This window comes from Barbus barbus, assembly GCF_936440315.1.
Source record: "Barbus barbus genome assembly, chromosome: 20".
NCBI lineage: Eukaryota > Metazoa > Chordata > Actinopteri > Cypriniformes > Cyprinidae > Barbus > Barbus barbus.
Window position 1 is genome coordinate 19,016,500 of NC_136748.1, and position 16,581 is coordinate 19,033,080.

The 16,581-nt window shown below is 38.6% G+C and overlaps 1 protein-coding gene across 2 annotated transcripts; it reads right to left on the minus strand.

Moving 5' to 3' along the window:
* Nucleotides 1–2: 2 nt before the first annotated feature.
* Nucleotides 3–12,059, minus strand: LOC306886212 (zinc finger protein Rlf-like). Of its 2 annotated transcripts, XM_079443151.1 has the most exons (9): nucleotides 11,742–12,059; nucleotides 7,899–8,053; nucleotides 7,634–7,715; nucleotides 6,675–6,810; nucleotides 6,206–6,408; nucleotides 5,974–6,110; nucleotides 5,658–5,799; nucleotides 1,291–5,567; nucleotides 206–1,132 (listed from the first exon to the last, which is right to left on the minus strand). In XM_079443151.1, exons 1-9 carry the CDS (start codon nucleotides 11,955–11,957, stop codon nucleotides 1,093–1,095), a joined length of 5,388 nt encoding a protein of 1,795 aa, XP_079299277.1. In that variant the 5' UTR covers nucleotides 11,958–12,059; the 3' UTR covers nucleotides 206–1,092. The 2 variants fall into 2 exon arrangements, with proteins under 2 accessions (XP_079299276.1, XP_079299277.1); XM_079443150.1 differs by having other exon boundaries at nucleotides 3–5,567.
* Nucleotides 12,060–16,581: the final 4,522 nt, after the last annotated feature.

The following is a 16,581-nucleotide window of genomic DNA, read 5'->3' on the forward strand; positions in this document are numbered from 1 at the left end:
CATGTAGGCCTGTCTCATGTTCAATGGTTTCCAAACATTTTTGTAAGCCTCAAACAAGCAATGATGTCCCTGTTTAATTTGAATAAATTTATTTGCAATTCTAATTCTGCATGTGTTTTCTTAGTGTTTATGGGTGGTGATGGCGCAGTGGATAAGACACATGCCTTTGGTGTGAGAGACCCGGGTTCGAATCCACTGTGAGACACCAATGAGCAAGACACTTAACCCCTAGTTGCTCCAGAGGCGTGCGACCTCTGACATATATAGCAATTGTAAGTCGCTTTGGATAAAAGCATCAGCTAAATGAATAAATGTAAATGTATATAAAACAAACTAAATGTGATGGATCTTGTGGAGTCATTTACAGTGATTGGTCTGATGTGGATACAACACAATTAATAGAATAAGATTTTTCAAAATCATTTGTCGTTCTGTTTTATTTTACCTTATTTACAGATATAAACATTCACAACTTCACAATCAAGGTACCTAACCCTGGCATCAAAGAACCAAAATTGTATCAATGATATAAAAAAATACTATGAAAGTCTCTCAAATAAAAAAGTGGGCAAGTTTTAACTGCCTTGGCACCCAGCAGAAGCTTATGCTTTAGTTTCAGAGGGTAAAAGATCGAGAATGGAGGCGAAGGACTTTGGCCTCTCTAGAACCACCACAGGCTTCAAGAGCTGAAGTTGTTTTATAGCTTGGTCCCCACAGCCCCCTAAAGCTCTCTCCAAAATCAGACGGAGATTCTGGATAGAGGTACACTCTCCTTCAGATATCAAGTGCCTCAGAGGGGATGAGCAAAACGTGCGGCTTCGGGAGATTGGGGCTCCTCTCTGAGTATTCTCCTTAACCGAGCAGTTTCGTCTGAAACAATCACGGCGTCGAGGAGGATCAGGCTTAGTAACTACTGCAGTCCACGGCTTTTCAAATTTGATCTCCTCCTTCTCTTTAATGAACTTCAAGAATGACGACTCAAAGCCCATAGGTTTGTAAGTTGCGATGTCAAAAGCACATGGGGCTAGACTGTGAGTTACAGGATCCTTTGAGATTGGTAAAAGAGGTACTGGAGATGGTGGTTCACAGAGTTCATTCTTCCATCTGAGGGGCTGCCGAGTTGGGGTGGGAACTGATATGGAAACAGTAGAAGGAATATTAATAGATTTACTGTCTTTACCAGAGGGTTCAAATGAACTTTCATCAACAGCGATTCTGAGGGTAGATGGTGGAGAGAGGTCAAGCGGTGGAGGGCGTATAAGGGGAGGTGTAGTTAACTCAGACTCTGACCTGTCTTTGTGCCTTGGACTCTCCTCGGAAACAGACTCTTCAGGGTGCCCGCTTGACTTTGGGGAGCCATAGAGCAAATCCTCAGCAGCAATAAGCAAACTTCTGTCGGGGAGTGGCTCCCCTGAAAACTCGATCACTTCCTGCTCCTTTGATTCAGTTTTGATCGAATGGAGGCTCATTGGCAGTGACAGGCCATCTGGGGTCTCAGGCTCAGACTGATACTCCATTTTAAGGACGCCATTTGGAATTCTTGTTAAATCAGGGATAGCAGACACAGCGGATTTCTTTTGTATTATCTCCTCTAACTTTTCAGCTGTGTAACATAATTTATCCTTATTGTCAGTCAACTGTTTGCGTCTAACTTTGTGAACGCTAATATAATGTCGATTTAAACTACGCATGCTCATGACTACAGAGTCACAATTCTGTATCATGCAAGGGAAGGCCACAGGAAAGCAGCGGTCCTGGCACATCTGCAAAGCCTCCTCATGCGTTCGGAAGACAATCCTGTCAAATCCTTTTTTTAGTTTGATTTTTGGTTTCTTAGGTACTTCTTCCAGCTCCTCCTCTGGGGTTTCTTCAATTGACTCAAAGTTCTTGTCAGAGCAAGAAATTTCCTGATCTTTGAGGCAGCACCTCAAAGGCTGCTTAAGAGGCAGCTTTTGGGAATCTTTCGATGACTGGGAAGAAGGTGAGACGATTAACTTTGTTTGGCATCCCCTATTTGACTCATCTTTTTTAGGTGTACTCTGGAGACGCACCACAAGGGAATCAGATGGATCACAGTGCCTATAGAAAACATGCTTTTTATAACTTGATTTAAACTTGCTGTTCACAGATGTAGCAACTGGATTCAGGGGAGTCTGGTTCTGGTGAAACTGACTTGTGTGACGCAAGAGGCTGCTGTTGAGATGGTAGGACTCGTTGCAGTTAGCATAGGTACACTTGAACCTCGGTATGGGCTCCTCTGATGAAGCCATCTGTCTTTTTGGTATGTGCTTAGACTTGCAAGGCATTTTCGATGTAATTTTCTTGTTGTGCTCTCTACGGTAATGTTTAGTAAGACTAGACAAGTTGTTAAACTGCTTATCACATCCTTTGTGTTCACATGGGAAGCACAACTGTGAGCGGTTATAGTGATGCACCAACTGAAGGTGGCCAACAAGAGCATTCTGAGTATTGAAGGCAGCACTGCAGTTTTTATGTACGCAATGAAAGGGTTTATTGTATTTATTGAGGATGTAGCTTAGATTCCCCTTAGCAACCAAGCGGCGACTTCCCCTTACATCAACATTTGAGTGGTTTACATGCGCATCAGTTTCAGAAGGGACTTGGCTCTTCTCTTCAGCTTTAGCTTGTCCATTTTTTCTATGAAGCTTGCGCTTCCACAATCGATAATCTTGTTTTTGGCATTTTTGTTGCCACAGGTATTTTTCTCGTCTTTGGGTTTTAACATCATCCATCTTCAAAGAATGTGAATTCTTCCTGGTCCTCACCTTAGATGATGACACCACGGGTGCTTTATCATCTTTCTTTAGCTTTCTTTTAAAAGAGCAGTTCATCTGTTCAACAACAGCTTTATTTATGTGGTGCATATGTATATAGTGGATCCTCAATTCTTTTTTGTTTCTGTAGCTCTTGGAGCAGAGATGGCACTTGAAAGGCTTGAATATTTGAGACTGAAACACCTCCATCTCTTTCACCTCTTCCTCAGAGTAAGCATGAACCTTAATATAGTGCTGCATTAAAGCACGACTTGTAACACTCTGGTAGCGGCAACTTTTAGCTTCGCAGGTGTAAGGTTTCGTTGTAGCCTGCACAAGGAACTCGCTATGTGGTTGATCGTCCTCCAAGACAGAACTTTCAGTGCTGTCAGGCATTTTGGAAGGTTTGAATGTTTGAGACTGAAACACCTCCATCTGTTTAACCTTTTCCTCAGAGTAGCCATGAATCTTAATGTAGTGCTGCATTAAAGCACTACTGGTAACGCTCTGGTAGTGGCAGCATTTGGCTTCGCAGGTGTAAGGCTTGATTGAGGGCTTGCTTTGCAGTTGCTCCTTCTCAGGGTCTGTATTGTTGTCAAGTGTTTGTGGTGATTCTGGCTTGCTTGGCAGCTTCTTTGAATCCCTACTCGATGCATGAGATCTCACCTCATTTTTGTTGTTCGCTGCTTTGGCAGGTGACCTTGCTTTCAAGGTAGGCGTGCAAGTGCTCTGTGAATTACGCGTAGCATATCTGGTGCTGGGAGAATTAAGGCTTAGTTGACTCAATCCAAGCATGATCTCGGTTAGTGCTGCACAAAGTTCCACGCTTGAAAGGGTTACGTCACAGTCTATGGACTCAGGAGCAGGTGAGGGAGCTTTTTTGTGATTAGATTCCTCCGTTGATGACCTTCTTAGAGTGTTTTCCTGACCACTTTTATGCAATTCATTGGCTTGGGTCTTAGAATGCTTTGCTTGTACTTTCTTCTTGCATAATTGATCCTCCTCATTAAATTCGTCTGGATGAGCAATTCTCAAGTGCTTCTGAAGTTCTCTTGCAGTAGTAAATGTCCTTCCACACCTTTTCAAGCCACACGTAAACTTCCTACCATCAAAGCAGACAGCAACACATGTCAATGAGACCTTAGATTCCCTGTTGGCCAACAGCTGTGAAGAACCTGAACCTTTTTGGACACCATTCTCAACTTCCACCTTTGACCCAGAGCTTTCCACAACTGGGAGCAAGAGTTTCCTTTTAATTTTTCTCTGTGTCTCAAAGTCTTTCTCTGTAAAGGTGATGTCATGGGTTGCCAAGTGCTGAAGAAATTCTTTGCGAGAGTAGAAAAAGTTCTTGCACCCTGGACTGGTGCAAGTGTAAGCAGCATCGCGGAAATGCTGTGCCTCATGGTGGTAGAGCTGACCAAGGTCACAATAGGAGAAACTGCAGCCTTTCAGCTCACAGCCGTAGGACAAACGGAATCCATGACTATGCTTATGTGCTATAAGTTCATTGGTGGTGTCAAAACGGGCATCGCATCCTGTGACCACACACATGAAGGGATGATCTCCATAATGGACCCAATGGTGCTGGCGATGGTGAAAGGCAGTCATGAAGGTCTTCCGGCAGAAAGTGCATTTCTCCCGACGGTCTTTCATCTCCAGATAATGTTTCAGGTTGGGATCTTCACTATCATGTTCATTTTTGATGTGGACACCCAAATATTTGAAAAGTTTAAAATTTCTTGAGCAGTTACTGGCTGGACACTGGTAAATGTCACGATTCTGTAACTTATAGTGTGTTTTAATGTAGTCAAATGTAATATAGTCATTTTCTACTTGCTTATCAGGCACAGTGGCAGCTTTCTGTAATATATGTTCTAATACAACAGGGTCATGGGTGGACTGATAGTACATGGCTAGAGAGGGGTCTAAAGGAATTTGACCCGGCTCTAACTCATCAAAACTATCCTCCTTGAAGTATTGTTTCGGGTCGACCTTCTTCTTCACTTTTTTCTTTTTCCAGTGACCCTCTGCAGGAATCTGAATGTGTGTTTTAGAGTGTGGCTCAAACTCCTTTTTACTTTTAAACTTTTGTAGACACACAGGGCATGTCCACACATCATCTTCCATGTGTTTTCTGGCATGGTGACAGATTCGTGTCTCAACCACTTCTTTATGGCATATCTGACAGACACATTTATTCTTCTCTTGCTTGACGGATCTCTTAGAGACATCCTCAGAATCTTTTTTCTTTAAGACTTTTTGGCCCCTTTCAGTATCTGTTTTTTCCACTGTCTGCTCTTGCTGAGTGCTGCTAAATACATTAATTTCACTTTCACCTTCTTCCTCCTTCCCAGCCTCTTCATTCAGAACTGTTCCAACATTACACAGCTCCTCTGGTACCGCTTCATCTTCTACTTCTTCCTCTGGTTCCAGCCCCAGTAACTGACTGCAGTAGCGCTTCAATGTCTTCCAGTCCCAGAATTCAGGATCAAAGGGCCAATGTGCTTTCAGAGAAAGAAGCAACTCGCAACGCAGGGAATTTGGAATAATGGCATTTTCTTCATCATATTTTTGATCAGGACGTGTGTAGAGCTCCTCAAGGACATCAAAGGCTTCCTGACCAGGACATAAGAGGAATTCTGTGAGCTGACAAGCCCGTATAACCTCTAGATTGTCAGGGAGGAGACAGGCAACAGCTTTGCAGACCATTGTTTTCGCATCTACATCTTGATTTGGAAGCCGGAGAGCCTTCACACACAGTTCAACTGAAACTGCTAGGCCAAGCTGCATTGCCTGTAAAAATACAATAGACAAAGTCAGGAACAACTTAGCATACATTAAAAGGAATAACCAAGTAACAAGGGAGGAAACAGGTCTATTCACCTCTGTCTGAATTACACGAATGAGGAATAGAAGATGGTAGATAGTCCTGGCAATGGCTCCAAACTGGAGACACCGTTCAATAAATGATTCAAGGGACACATCAATTCTTCTCTGCAGTTTGCTCCAAAGGAGGGTTAACTCCCTGACAAAAACCACAGGAATAAAGAAACTTCATTAGAGTTGCCATTCACATGGAAATCCAGATCTCATGTATACCTGGTATTAGCATTATCTCCAGTGATCCGTTCACAAGAGAACAAAGCTAAATACAAGTACAAAGACAGTCCAGTGTATTTTGAATATAACAGGTCCTCACCAAGAACAGTCCAGGTTGTCTTGCTGTAGCTGCTGTGTAAAATACGTGGTGCACAGGATGAAAGCTGTGCTCTCTTCCCCCTCAGCATCCATGTTGCAAATAATGTCCAGGACATCTTTTGCATCTATTCTAGAAATCTTATAGACAGAGGGAGAGAAAGTGAAGTAACTTAGTTTATTATTAAAACATATCATGATCAGAGTCAATCACTTAAGAAAACTGGGTATTTTACCTCTAAAATAGCTTCCTCACTAGGCAGCAGCTGGCACAGTTGGGTGACAAAGGTTTGGCGAAAAGTAGATTGGTTAGGCAGTAGGTTACAGTTAGCACAGGCTTTGTTGAGGATCAGCGCTTTCTCTACCTCCCCTACTTTCTCCAGGTGTTTGATGCGCATTTCCATGAAACCTTCTCCCTCCAAAGCAAGATAGGCATTCACTGTTCCAGAGGAAAACATTCATAAGTAAACAGCTGAATGCGTTTATCTGCAGATATCAACACTGTCTTAAGGTCTGACTTTAGATTTCACGTTATCTCGCAAAACGTCAAACATAATACATTGTGTAATAAAATGTCAGCCTGTCCACACAGCGGAATAAACCAACAACAAACTTAACCACTCTCTACATGAAAGCAGTGAAATGCTGAGTTTGTTTACATTTATTGTGGGTATAATGAACAATATTGTTTTAATGTGGTGTTACCTTCTTCTGGATCTGTTGACTGGCCGGTAAGAAGTGAAACCAGGACAGGATTATTCCAAGCTCCACCTTCACCTGTAATGTTCAACAGGGCATGCAAATCTGTACTGCCATACTGCAGCATGGCCTCATGGGCCGCCTGTACAAAGAGTCAAATCACATCATGAAAAATTATATGTACATAAAAAATCTTATATGTGAACAGACCACAAAACCAGTCATAAGTAGCATGGGTATATTTGTAGCAATAGCCAACAATGGGTCAAAATGATCAATTTTTCTTTTATGCTAAAAATCATTAGGATATTAAGTAAAGATCATGTTCCATAAAGATATTTTGTACATTTTCTACAATATAAAACTTAATTTTTTATTGGTAATATGCATGTCTAAGGACTTCATTTAGACAAATTTAAAGGCAATTTTTTTGCACCCTCAGATTCCAGATTCTCAGCAAAATATTTTCCTAACCTAGCAAACCATACTTCAATGGAAAGCTTATCAAATTTACCCTTATGACTGGTTTTGTGGTCCATGCTCACATATATAGATCACATCTGTATATATGCAGCAAACACACTGATTGTTAGGCAAAATGCCACTATAGTTTTTTCAGTATTTTTTTGAGTGATTGTAAATTGAATTTCACATTGGGAATCTATAAAGCATGTCCCTCTTTCTGTTTAATACACCAAGAGTACATGACGGTCTGATGTCCTTGAACAACAGTACAGACTGTCCATAATCTGCAACAAGGGTCTTCAATAGAGGGCCTGGCAATTATGGTTTGACCCCTAAAAAAAGGTTCCCCTGATCTTCACAATAAGAATTCTTTTAGGATCCAGAAAATGTAATTTTGCCTCTTTTGTTCAGTAAAAATTAAACTTTTGATCCATCTCACATAAATTCAGCTTATAAACAGCTTTCAGCTTTCACAATAAAACCCAATAATTTGATCTTACCTGAACAGAACCATGGAACTGCAGCCATGCTTCCAAAGGTATTTCATTTTGAGGCACTGATAACAACAATTCAAGGCAACTCCTGCAGATGATCACAATGTTTGGAAAAAATCAATATGGTTCTAATGCTCTATGATCAGGTGAGCCAACAAACAACTTTTCAATTGTTTCTAAATGTTTGTGAAAAAAATTCAATATTTGCAGACACAAATTATGGATAATATGTTATAGGCTACCTTTATATATTAGCAAAAGTTGCACTTACAATGCAAGTCTTTTGAGCACAAGGGCAACATTGGGAGAGTCGCCTGTGAGATGTGGCCGGGCAGCAGCAAAACAGTTGACTGACAGACAGTAGACCTCCAAAAGAGGTAATCCGTGTTCCACTGAATTCCTGCTCCCAGCGTAATGCATTAGAGCCTACAAGAATAAGTGAAATGAAGAAGATCATAAAAAAAAAATCATTAAGCTATTTAAACACCACACAGATATGATCTATACTTTTATTTGAGTCAAGTGTTCTTCAGATATCCAACATATATTAAAATTCCCTAACAACAATAAAAGGCTGTGTACCCTAATCCATTTGACAAATTCTGTGCAGATGCACACTACCGTTCAAAGGTTTAGGGTCAGTATGATTTTCTTTTTTGGAAAAAAAAAAGAAAATTATTCAACAGTTAAAGATAATTAAAATGTTACAAAAGATTTCAAGTCCTCTTCTTTGAACTTTCTATTCATCGTAGAATCATGAAAATGTATCAGTTTCACCACAAAAATATTAAGCAGCATTACGGTGTAAAATAAAAAAGAAGAGCTGTTTCTTAACCCCCAAATCAGAATAGTAGAATGATTTCTGAAGGATCATGTGACGCTGAAGACAAGAGTTCAGCTTTTCCATCACACGACGAAAGTCAAAATTTTTTACATATATATTTAAATACTAAACAGTTATTTTAAACTGTATTCATTAAATTGTATTAATATTCACTACATTACTATTTTACTGCATTTTTGATCAAATAGCCTAAATGCAGCTTTCATAAGCATTAGAGAATTATGTCAAAAACATTTAAAAAATCTTCCCAACCCTAAACTTCTGAGCGGTAGCGTATTACAATCAAGAAACAAGACAAAGGTGGAAGAGTTTTGACTTCTTCAGAGACTCAACAAGGGTCTTTTGAGAGGCTGGCTCTACTGCAAACCTACAGGTCGACACAAGGGAGGATGTAAGGAGAAACCCCTGATACAACACTTCCACAGCACTCCATCTGTGCTGAGGCACTCTGATTGGACCTTAGGGATGGAAGCAGATGTAACTAGACCACAGAGCAACTCCAGAAAACCTCCTTGTTCATCATACACATTCAAACTCCCCTTTCACAAACCTCTAGGATATTAAATCCCAGCTGATATCTTATTATAGAGAATGAGAGAGTAAATGTCATGCCATATCTAACCTATAAAACTAAGGTTAGGAGAGCTTCCTCTGGGTAACTGAGTATAGCCCTGTTAACCAGACTCTAAATAGTAAAAGCACAACATAGGACATTTCAATCTGCAGTTTCACAAGAATAGACTTAGACCTCTTTGGGTTCAAAATAGTGTAATTGTTAACCACCTGCCTGCATTAAAACAAGCCCATTTCAAAGGTTACAGAAGTGTATTTTAACCGCAAAACAAAGATATCAGTAGCAGGTCAAGATTTATAGCAAGCGGCTTGTTCCAACTTGTTTTCAACCAAACATTGCTGCTCTGGTGAAAACTTTGAACTTCTTCCCGCTCCACAAAACATCTGCCCATGGGTTATGTTTTCTTTCAGAGCGAAGGACCAATGATGCACACATGAAAAGTGAAGATGTTTATTACTGCAATTTTTTGCAAATGATTAAATATCTTCTAAGGCAGACAGGTAGGGTGTGGCATGTGACATCTGTCAGGATTGAGCCTGGCTGGAGTCGTTGCCACAGCAACACTGATGCTGAGGAAAAAGGGGGAGAGCTGAGGTTTCAAATGTAGTCAGTTAAACCTAAATGGGGCCTTTAGGTTCCCAATGGGACACTGTTAATGTGCTTGTTATGACCAAATTACAAGTGAAGAACAAACACTAAAAGATTAGCTTTATAGTGTTATGGTCACATTAAAAAATGTCTTTGCATGATTGACGTGTCACAAGTAACAGTTATTATTAATCTTCAACAATGACAAAAATCACACCAAAAGGCACGTGCGCAATTATTTTAACAAAGTTGCAATGCAAAACATTTCTACACAAACTTGATACAAAATGAAAAGAGGCCCCTAAAACCCTTGAAAAAATCTTCCATGAGATTTTTCATATAGAGATCTTAAACCTCTCAGACCAATTTATCTGTACTAAACAAAGTTCGTTTCAGGAGTCTGAAAGCAGTTCACATCAAATTGTGATATACACACAAATATTCCCAACTTTACAAGACCACTATAAAATGAATCAAACCAAGACCAGGTCTGGGTGGTTGTATGTTTTGTTTAAAACAAATTGGAACACAGTGCACTCTCTCGGTTCACTTAAGTTCACATTTGCATTAAACCAAACAATTCCACTGTTACTGAACAACATTAATGATGACGCATGGTGGAGCTTCTATGAATATGACAGAACAAAGAGCATAATACACTACTGCTAAAAAGTTTGGGGTCATAATATTTTTTAAGTCTCTTATACTCACCAAGGCTGATCAAAAGACAATTTTAAATAACTGTTAACCATTTTAATATTTTTAACTGCAATTTACACCTGTAATGGCTAAGCTGAATTTTCAGTAGTCATTACTCCAGGCTTTAGTGTCACATGATCCTTCAGAAATCATTCTAATATGCTGATTTGGTATTCAGAAACATGTATCATCATCACTGGAGAAAACAATTGTGCTGCTTGCCATTTTTGTGTTTTTAAGAATTATTTGATAAATAGAAAGTTCAAAACTTTTTTTTAAATAGAAATCTTTTGTAACAGTGTAAACGTTTGTCACTTTTGATCAATTTAATGTGCCTTGCTGAATAAAAGTATTAATTTCTTTAAAAATAAAAAAAAATATTGCCGACCCCAAACTTTTGAACGGTAGTGTACAAAGAAACTATTGGACTACTACACTTAAATGCAACTCAATTTGCTCCTTCAGCAGACAAAATGAAGGCTTGAGGGTTCAACAGAACTGTCCAAATACTCCATGAAAAAGTTACAGATTAAAAAAAAAAAAGGATTAATATTTTTTGTAGTAAAGAGATTAACACTACAGTGCTGAATTTTGCCTCTAAATATACTTAGTATGTTGAATTAAATCAATAATAATCTTTGAATAATGCCAACAATTTTACTGAACACAAACAAGTACACTGGCTGTTAACATTTAAAATTAAAAACAGCTCTACCATCAATAATACTACATGCTTACATTCAAGTGGGTTGATTCCACAAAAACAACAGTGTGAATGGATATTAAACCCAATCAAAACTAAAAACAGATCTGAGTGGGCATGCAAAGCGAACTGGGTCTCTTAAAATGGGTCTGAGTTTGAACTCAAGTACGCAAACACTCCCAAGGTTGATTAGAAGTGACACGTGACAGAGGGGCATCAAAGTTAGTACATGCATGAGATAAACACAACCGAGCCCCACCCCACTATCGTGCTGGACCCCTCGTTAAAGATATCCCTGTTCCCATAATGCATGGAAATGCCGTTCCAAGCAGGCCGTATGAGGCAGATCTCAAATACATGATTTTTTCAGACCACAGATACGCAATTTTAAACAAGCTTATATCCGCCGCCGTGCAACACGCTACATGCAGTATCAGCTAAGCTACCACAACCAAATACAGCTTGCTACTTAAAATTGTCAACTTAAAGCTAGGAACGTCTCTAAATTAGCTAGTTATTGTGCAATTAGCTTATGGTAGTTTTTCGTTTGCATGGCTCACTAAACGGCCCACACGTTGAGATAACATCCACGCACGGTTGGTTTCAGCCACAACTTGCATCTTGGTCAGCTAACGCGAGCCACCACAGCTCTGAAACGTTGCATATAAACAATTCGCAGGCATGCAGCGTTTTCGGCAACGCGTACCTGGCAGAAGTTATTGCAATACTCCGTGGACGATTCTTCAGAAACGTCTTGCTGTCGAAGCTCGGCTTCGAGTTGCTGAAAGGTGGCTTGCAGACCCTCCATAGCGAAAAATGTGTCCTCGTCGAGCAGCAGGCTCTGTCGGCCGCTCCAGTCGAGCTCCGCTTCTGCGTTCTCATCCGCCATGTTCACTGGCATCCACGGCGCGTACGCACACATGCAGTCATGTGATAGTGAAGGGCCTTCTGCTCCAGGTGGGATTGAAGAGAGGAACTCCCCCTGCAAACGTGTACTCTCACACAACACGATGACCCCGCTGCTTTGAATATTTAGTTTGCACAAAAACAAGTGGATTCATACAAAAGGAGGACGGCGTGAATAGACTAACTTCCTCAAGCACATTTTGAAAAAAAAAAAAAAAGAATTCTCAAAAATTAGCAAAATGTAAACAATTTAGATTTTTTGAGATCTATCTATCTATCTATCTATCTATCTATCTATCTATCTATCTATCTATCTATCTATCTATCTATCTATCTATCTATCTATCTATCTATCTATCTATCTATTTAATTCAATTCAGAAAGTTGTATTGGCATGACAAAAACATAAATTTTGAATTGCCAAAGCATTAAAACAACATAGAAAGTGATTTAGAATGTCTGAACATTTAGTAAAGCTTGGAGAAAATAATAGTAATAATGAAACTAAATAAAGGCATTATTATATAAACACATGGCTAGATATAGCGAAAAATAATAATAATAATAAATCAATCAAATAATAGTGTTAATAAAATATTAATAAAATATAGAATTATAATAATAAATAAAAGATTATACTACAGACATCATGTAACAACTGAACTTAGAAATTTGAACATTGTATATGTATGTGTGTAGATCTAATGTGGTGTGTTTGGGCTGTGAGTGAGTGTGTGTTTATTGGCTGTTTGTTTCTCTCTTGCTGTCCCTCAGGAGAAATCTTGCAGCTATATTAGAACATTTGGCTTCTTCGCCAAGAATGAAACTGAGTGTTTGGGTTGTATTACAGGTGTTAAATTGGGGGAATATTTTATTAATTTTGGGGTAGTAGTGGTCTCTGATATCTTTATATTTTGTGCATTCTGTGAGGAAGTGCAGCTCCGTCTCCGTCACTCCCAGGATGCAGTGCGAGCAGAGTCTGTCCTCACGAGAGCCAGGTCTGTCTGCGGCCTGTCTCTACTGCCAGACTGTGTTCACTGTGTCTGTACATCGTCAGTATTTTCCTGAGTCTCACATCACTCACGGCGCTCAGGTAGATCGCAACAGTGTATTCTCGATTTAGGGCCGAATAACATTCCAGTTTGTGCTGGTTTTTAATGGTGTTTGTCCATACTTGTCTTTTTCTGTGTTTATAATGTGTGTGAGTGTGTGTGTGTCCTGAGGCTGGCTGATCTCTGTGTGTGTGAGCTCAGTCAGTCTCAGCACCAGCTGGCACAGGGGACTCTTACTTACGCTCAGCTCTTGGTGTTTTAGGGCTTTGTAATGGTATGTGTTGGGGTCGCTTGTATTTAGGTGTTTCCAGAATTTCAGGGCTCTTTTTTGAATGTTTAGAAGGAGAGGGTATTGGCCTAATTCATGCTCTGCATACATTGTTTGGAGTTTTTCTTTGGACTTTGAGTATTCTTTTACAGAAATCTAAATGTAGAGTTTCAATTGGGTGTTTTTCCCAATTTAAGAAGTCAAATTTTATAGAAGGACCCCACACTTCACTGCCAAATAAAACAATTGGTTCAATTATAGATTTGAAAAGTTTGAGCCATATTTGGATTGGGATGTCAATTTTAATGGATCTTTTTATGGCATAGAAAGCCCTTTGAGCTTTCTCTTTGAGTTCTATCTATCACTTGAAATGGTCATCAAAATAAAAATGGCTTGTGTGTTTTTGATTTGTTTTGTAGAAAATACGCTTACACATTTTTTTTTTTACTCAGAATGAGTAAATTTAGTAGGGGCCAGAAAGTTTGGGGCCAAATGTTGAAGAAAAGTCTTCTCTGTCTTGCAAAAATAATTTATTGGACAAAGCAACCAAGCTGAGAAGACAGCAGCCCCATATGAGTTTCCCCTGTTTAGAACTCCATCTTTTTCTTATCAGTAGCTGACAAATGATTGTATAGCTCATTTTTTGTAAGTTTCACCCCTCATGCTTTCCACAATTAAAAATCACTCCCCTTTGTCTTTAGTCTAATTGTGGAGTTTCGTCACTTGGTCTATTTAATATATATATATATATATATATATATATATATATATAATTTTATTTTTAAATCTTTACAGGAACCTGTTGCACACATTTCATGTACTACAATGAAATAGCGATTTAATAACATTTTACGGGAACACTTTATTTTGATGATTCTTTTTGAACATTCTGTTTTCTATAAGTAACATTGCACCTATGCCAACTAACTCTCATTGGAGTATTAGTAGACTGTCTGCTTAATATATGATAACTTGTTATTGTGATTGTCTCCCAACAGACATTCTACTGACTATAAGTAATTTTGCAAGTACATCAACTTGTTCTAACCCTAACCTTACCAGTCTGCTAATACTCTACTAACACTCTAATGAGAGTTAGGTGCAGCGTTACTTATAGCTAAAAGAATGTGTTAAAGGGACCATTAAATCAAAGTGAAACCAATTTTACTTTCAGTATCCCCATCACCCGTCTGTTGTTGTGTAGAAATCACAGTTACTGTCACGTCTTTCATAATAATTACTTCTATAATTGTTCATTATACAGTAAGATCCATATATATTTGGACACTGACACAGTTTTCTTGATTTCAGCTCTGTATGCCACCAGAACAGAATAAAACAAATAAAACAAGCTTCAAATCAAGATTAAGGAATTACAATTGCTTAGGAATTACAACCATTTTTATACACAGTCCCACCGATTTTCAGAGGCTCAGGACAAATAAATATAACCATAAATAAATAAATAAAAATTTTAATACATTTTTAATATTTAGTTGAGAACCCTTTGCAGGCAATGATTGCCTCAAGTCTGGAACTCATGGACATCACCAAAGACTGGGTTTCCTCCTTTGTGATGCCAGGCCTGTACTGTAGCTGACTTCAGTTGTTGTTTGTTGGTGGGTCTTTCTGCCTTTAGTTTTGTCTTCAGCAAGTGAAATGCATGCTCAATCGGGTTCATGTTCCATGAAATCAGGGACGTGTTCCATGAAACAAGTTTACCAAATAAGCCAGGCTTATTTTGAACCAAATCAACTGACAATAAGTCAGACTAACTGAAATAAAACTGGCTTATTAGCTAAACTTGTTTTATGAAACAGGCCCCAGCAGATTGTTTTGGGTCATCATCCATTTGTACTTTAAAGCGCCGCCCAATCATCTTTGCTCCATTTGACTGAATCTGTGCAGACAGACAGTATATCCCTATACACTTCAGAATTCATCCGGCTGCTTCTGTCTTCTGTCACGTCATCAGTAAACACCAGTAACCAAGTGCCACTGGAAGCCATCCATGCTCATGCCATCACACTGCTCCACCATATTTCACAGATGATGTTGTATGCTTTGGTCATGAGCTGTTCCAAGCCTTTTCTATACTTTTTTTCTTCCCGTCATTCTGGTACAGGTTGATCTTAACTTCAGCTGTCCAAAGAATGCTTTTCTAGAAGTGGTCTGGCTTTTTTAGATGTTTTTTTTGGTAAAGTCTAATGTGGTCTTGTTTGCACCTTGTGGTGAACCCTCTGTATTTGCTCTCGTGAAGTCTTCTCTTGATTGTAGACTTTGACAGTAACACACCTGCCTCCTGGAGAGTGTTCTTCACTTGGCTGGATGTTGTGAAAGGGTTTTTCTTTACCAGGGAGAGGATCCTCAAATCATCCACCACTGTTTTTTTCTCAGAATGAACCAGACTGTTGATTTGGCCACTCCTACTGTTCCTGCTATCTCTCTGATGGATTTATTCACAACAACTTCCAAATGCAAATGGCACACTTAGAATCAACTCCAGACCTTTTACCTGCTTAATTGATGTAGAAATAACGAAGGAATAGCCCACACCTGTCCGTGAAACAGCTTTTGACGCAGTTGTCCAATTACTTACGGTCCCTTAAAAAAGGGAGGAGGTATTAAAGAGCTGTAATTCCTTAAGCTATACTTTTTTTGATGAGAAACCCTCAAATTAGTTCAGAGTGTGCACTTCAAACCCATATTCATTATATAACTGTAACTTGAATATGTTTTGGTCAACAGCTAAAATAACAAAAATTGTCCCTGTGTCCAAATATATATGGACCTGACTGTATGTTAGACAAAGATATGCCATCATTAACACAGGATTTACAATTTTGAGAAATATAACTTTTCAATATAACATTGATGTAACCATAAAATTAAAATTAGTTACATTATTTTAATTATTTTATTATTATTAAATCATATTATTATTTTATTATTATTAATTTATTAGTTAATTATTTGATTACAATAAGTTGCATTTTTGACAGGCAAAAAAAAATAAAAAATAAATTCCCCACGCATTAATGCATTAATACACATGCATTAACTAGTTAATTATCGTGCTAAATGAATATGAATAAAATGTAAAAACATACTTTTTTGTTTTTTTAATGCGACACAAAGGTGCAGCGTATTCAGGGGATGTCTTTTGTAAGTCCAGCTATCAGCTATGATTTATATATAAGATTCTGTATAATTCTATGATAGCCTAAAGGTTTTTATATATATATATATATATATATATATATATATATATATATATATATATATATATTTGCACCTGCTCCATACCGACAGGGGTCGGT

What these genes read in the sequence shown, in the direction of transcription:
- LOC306886212 (XM_079443150.1), bottom strand. Translation starts at nt 11,957, where the DNA reads ATGTGTGCGTACGCGCCGTGGATGCCAGTGAACATGGCGGATGAGAAC. An exon ending in GTCAACAGATCCAGAAGAAG is followed by an intron (nt 6,409 to 6,674) that starts GTAACACCACAT and finishes CCTCTGGAACAG; the next exon opens with TGAATGCCTATCTTGCTTTG. An exon ending in GACAACCTGGACTGTTCTTG is followed by an intron (nt 5,800 to 5,973) that starts GTGAGGACCTGT and finishes GGTTTTTGTCAG; the next exon opens with GGAGTTAACCCTCCTTTGGA.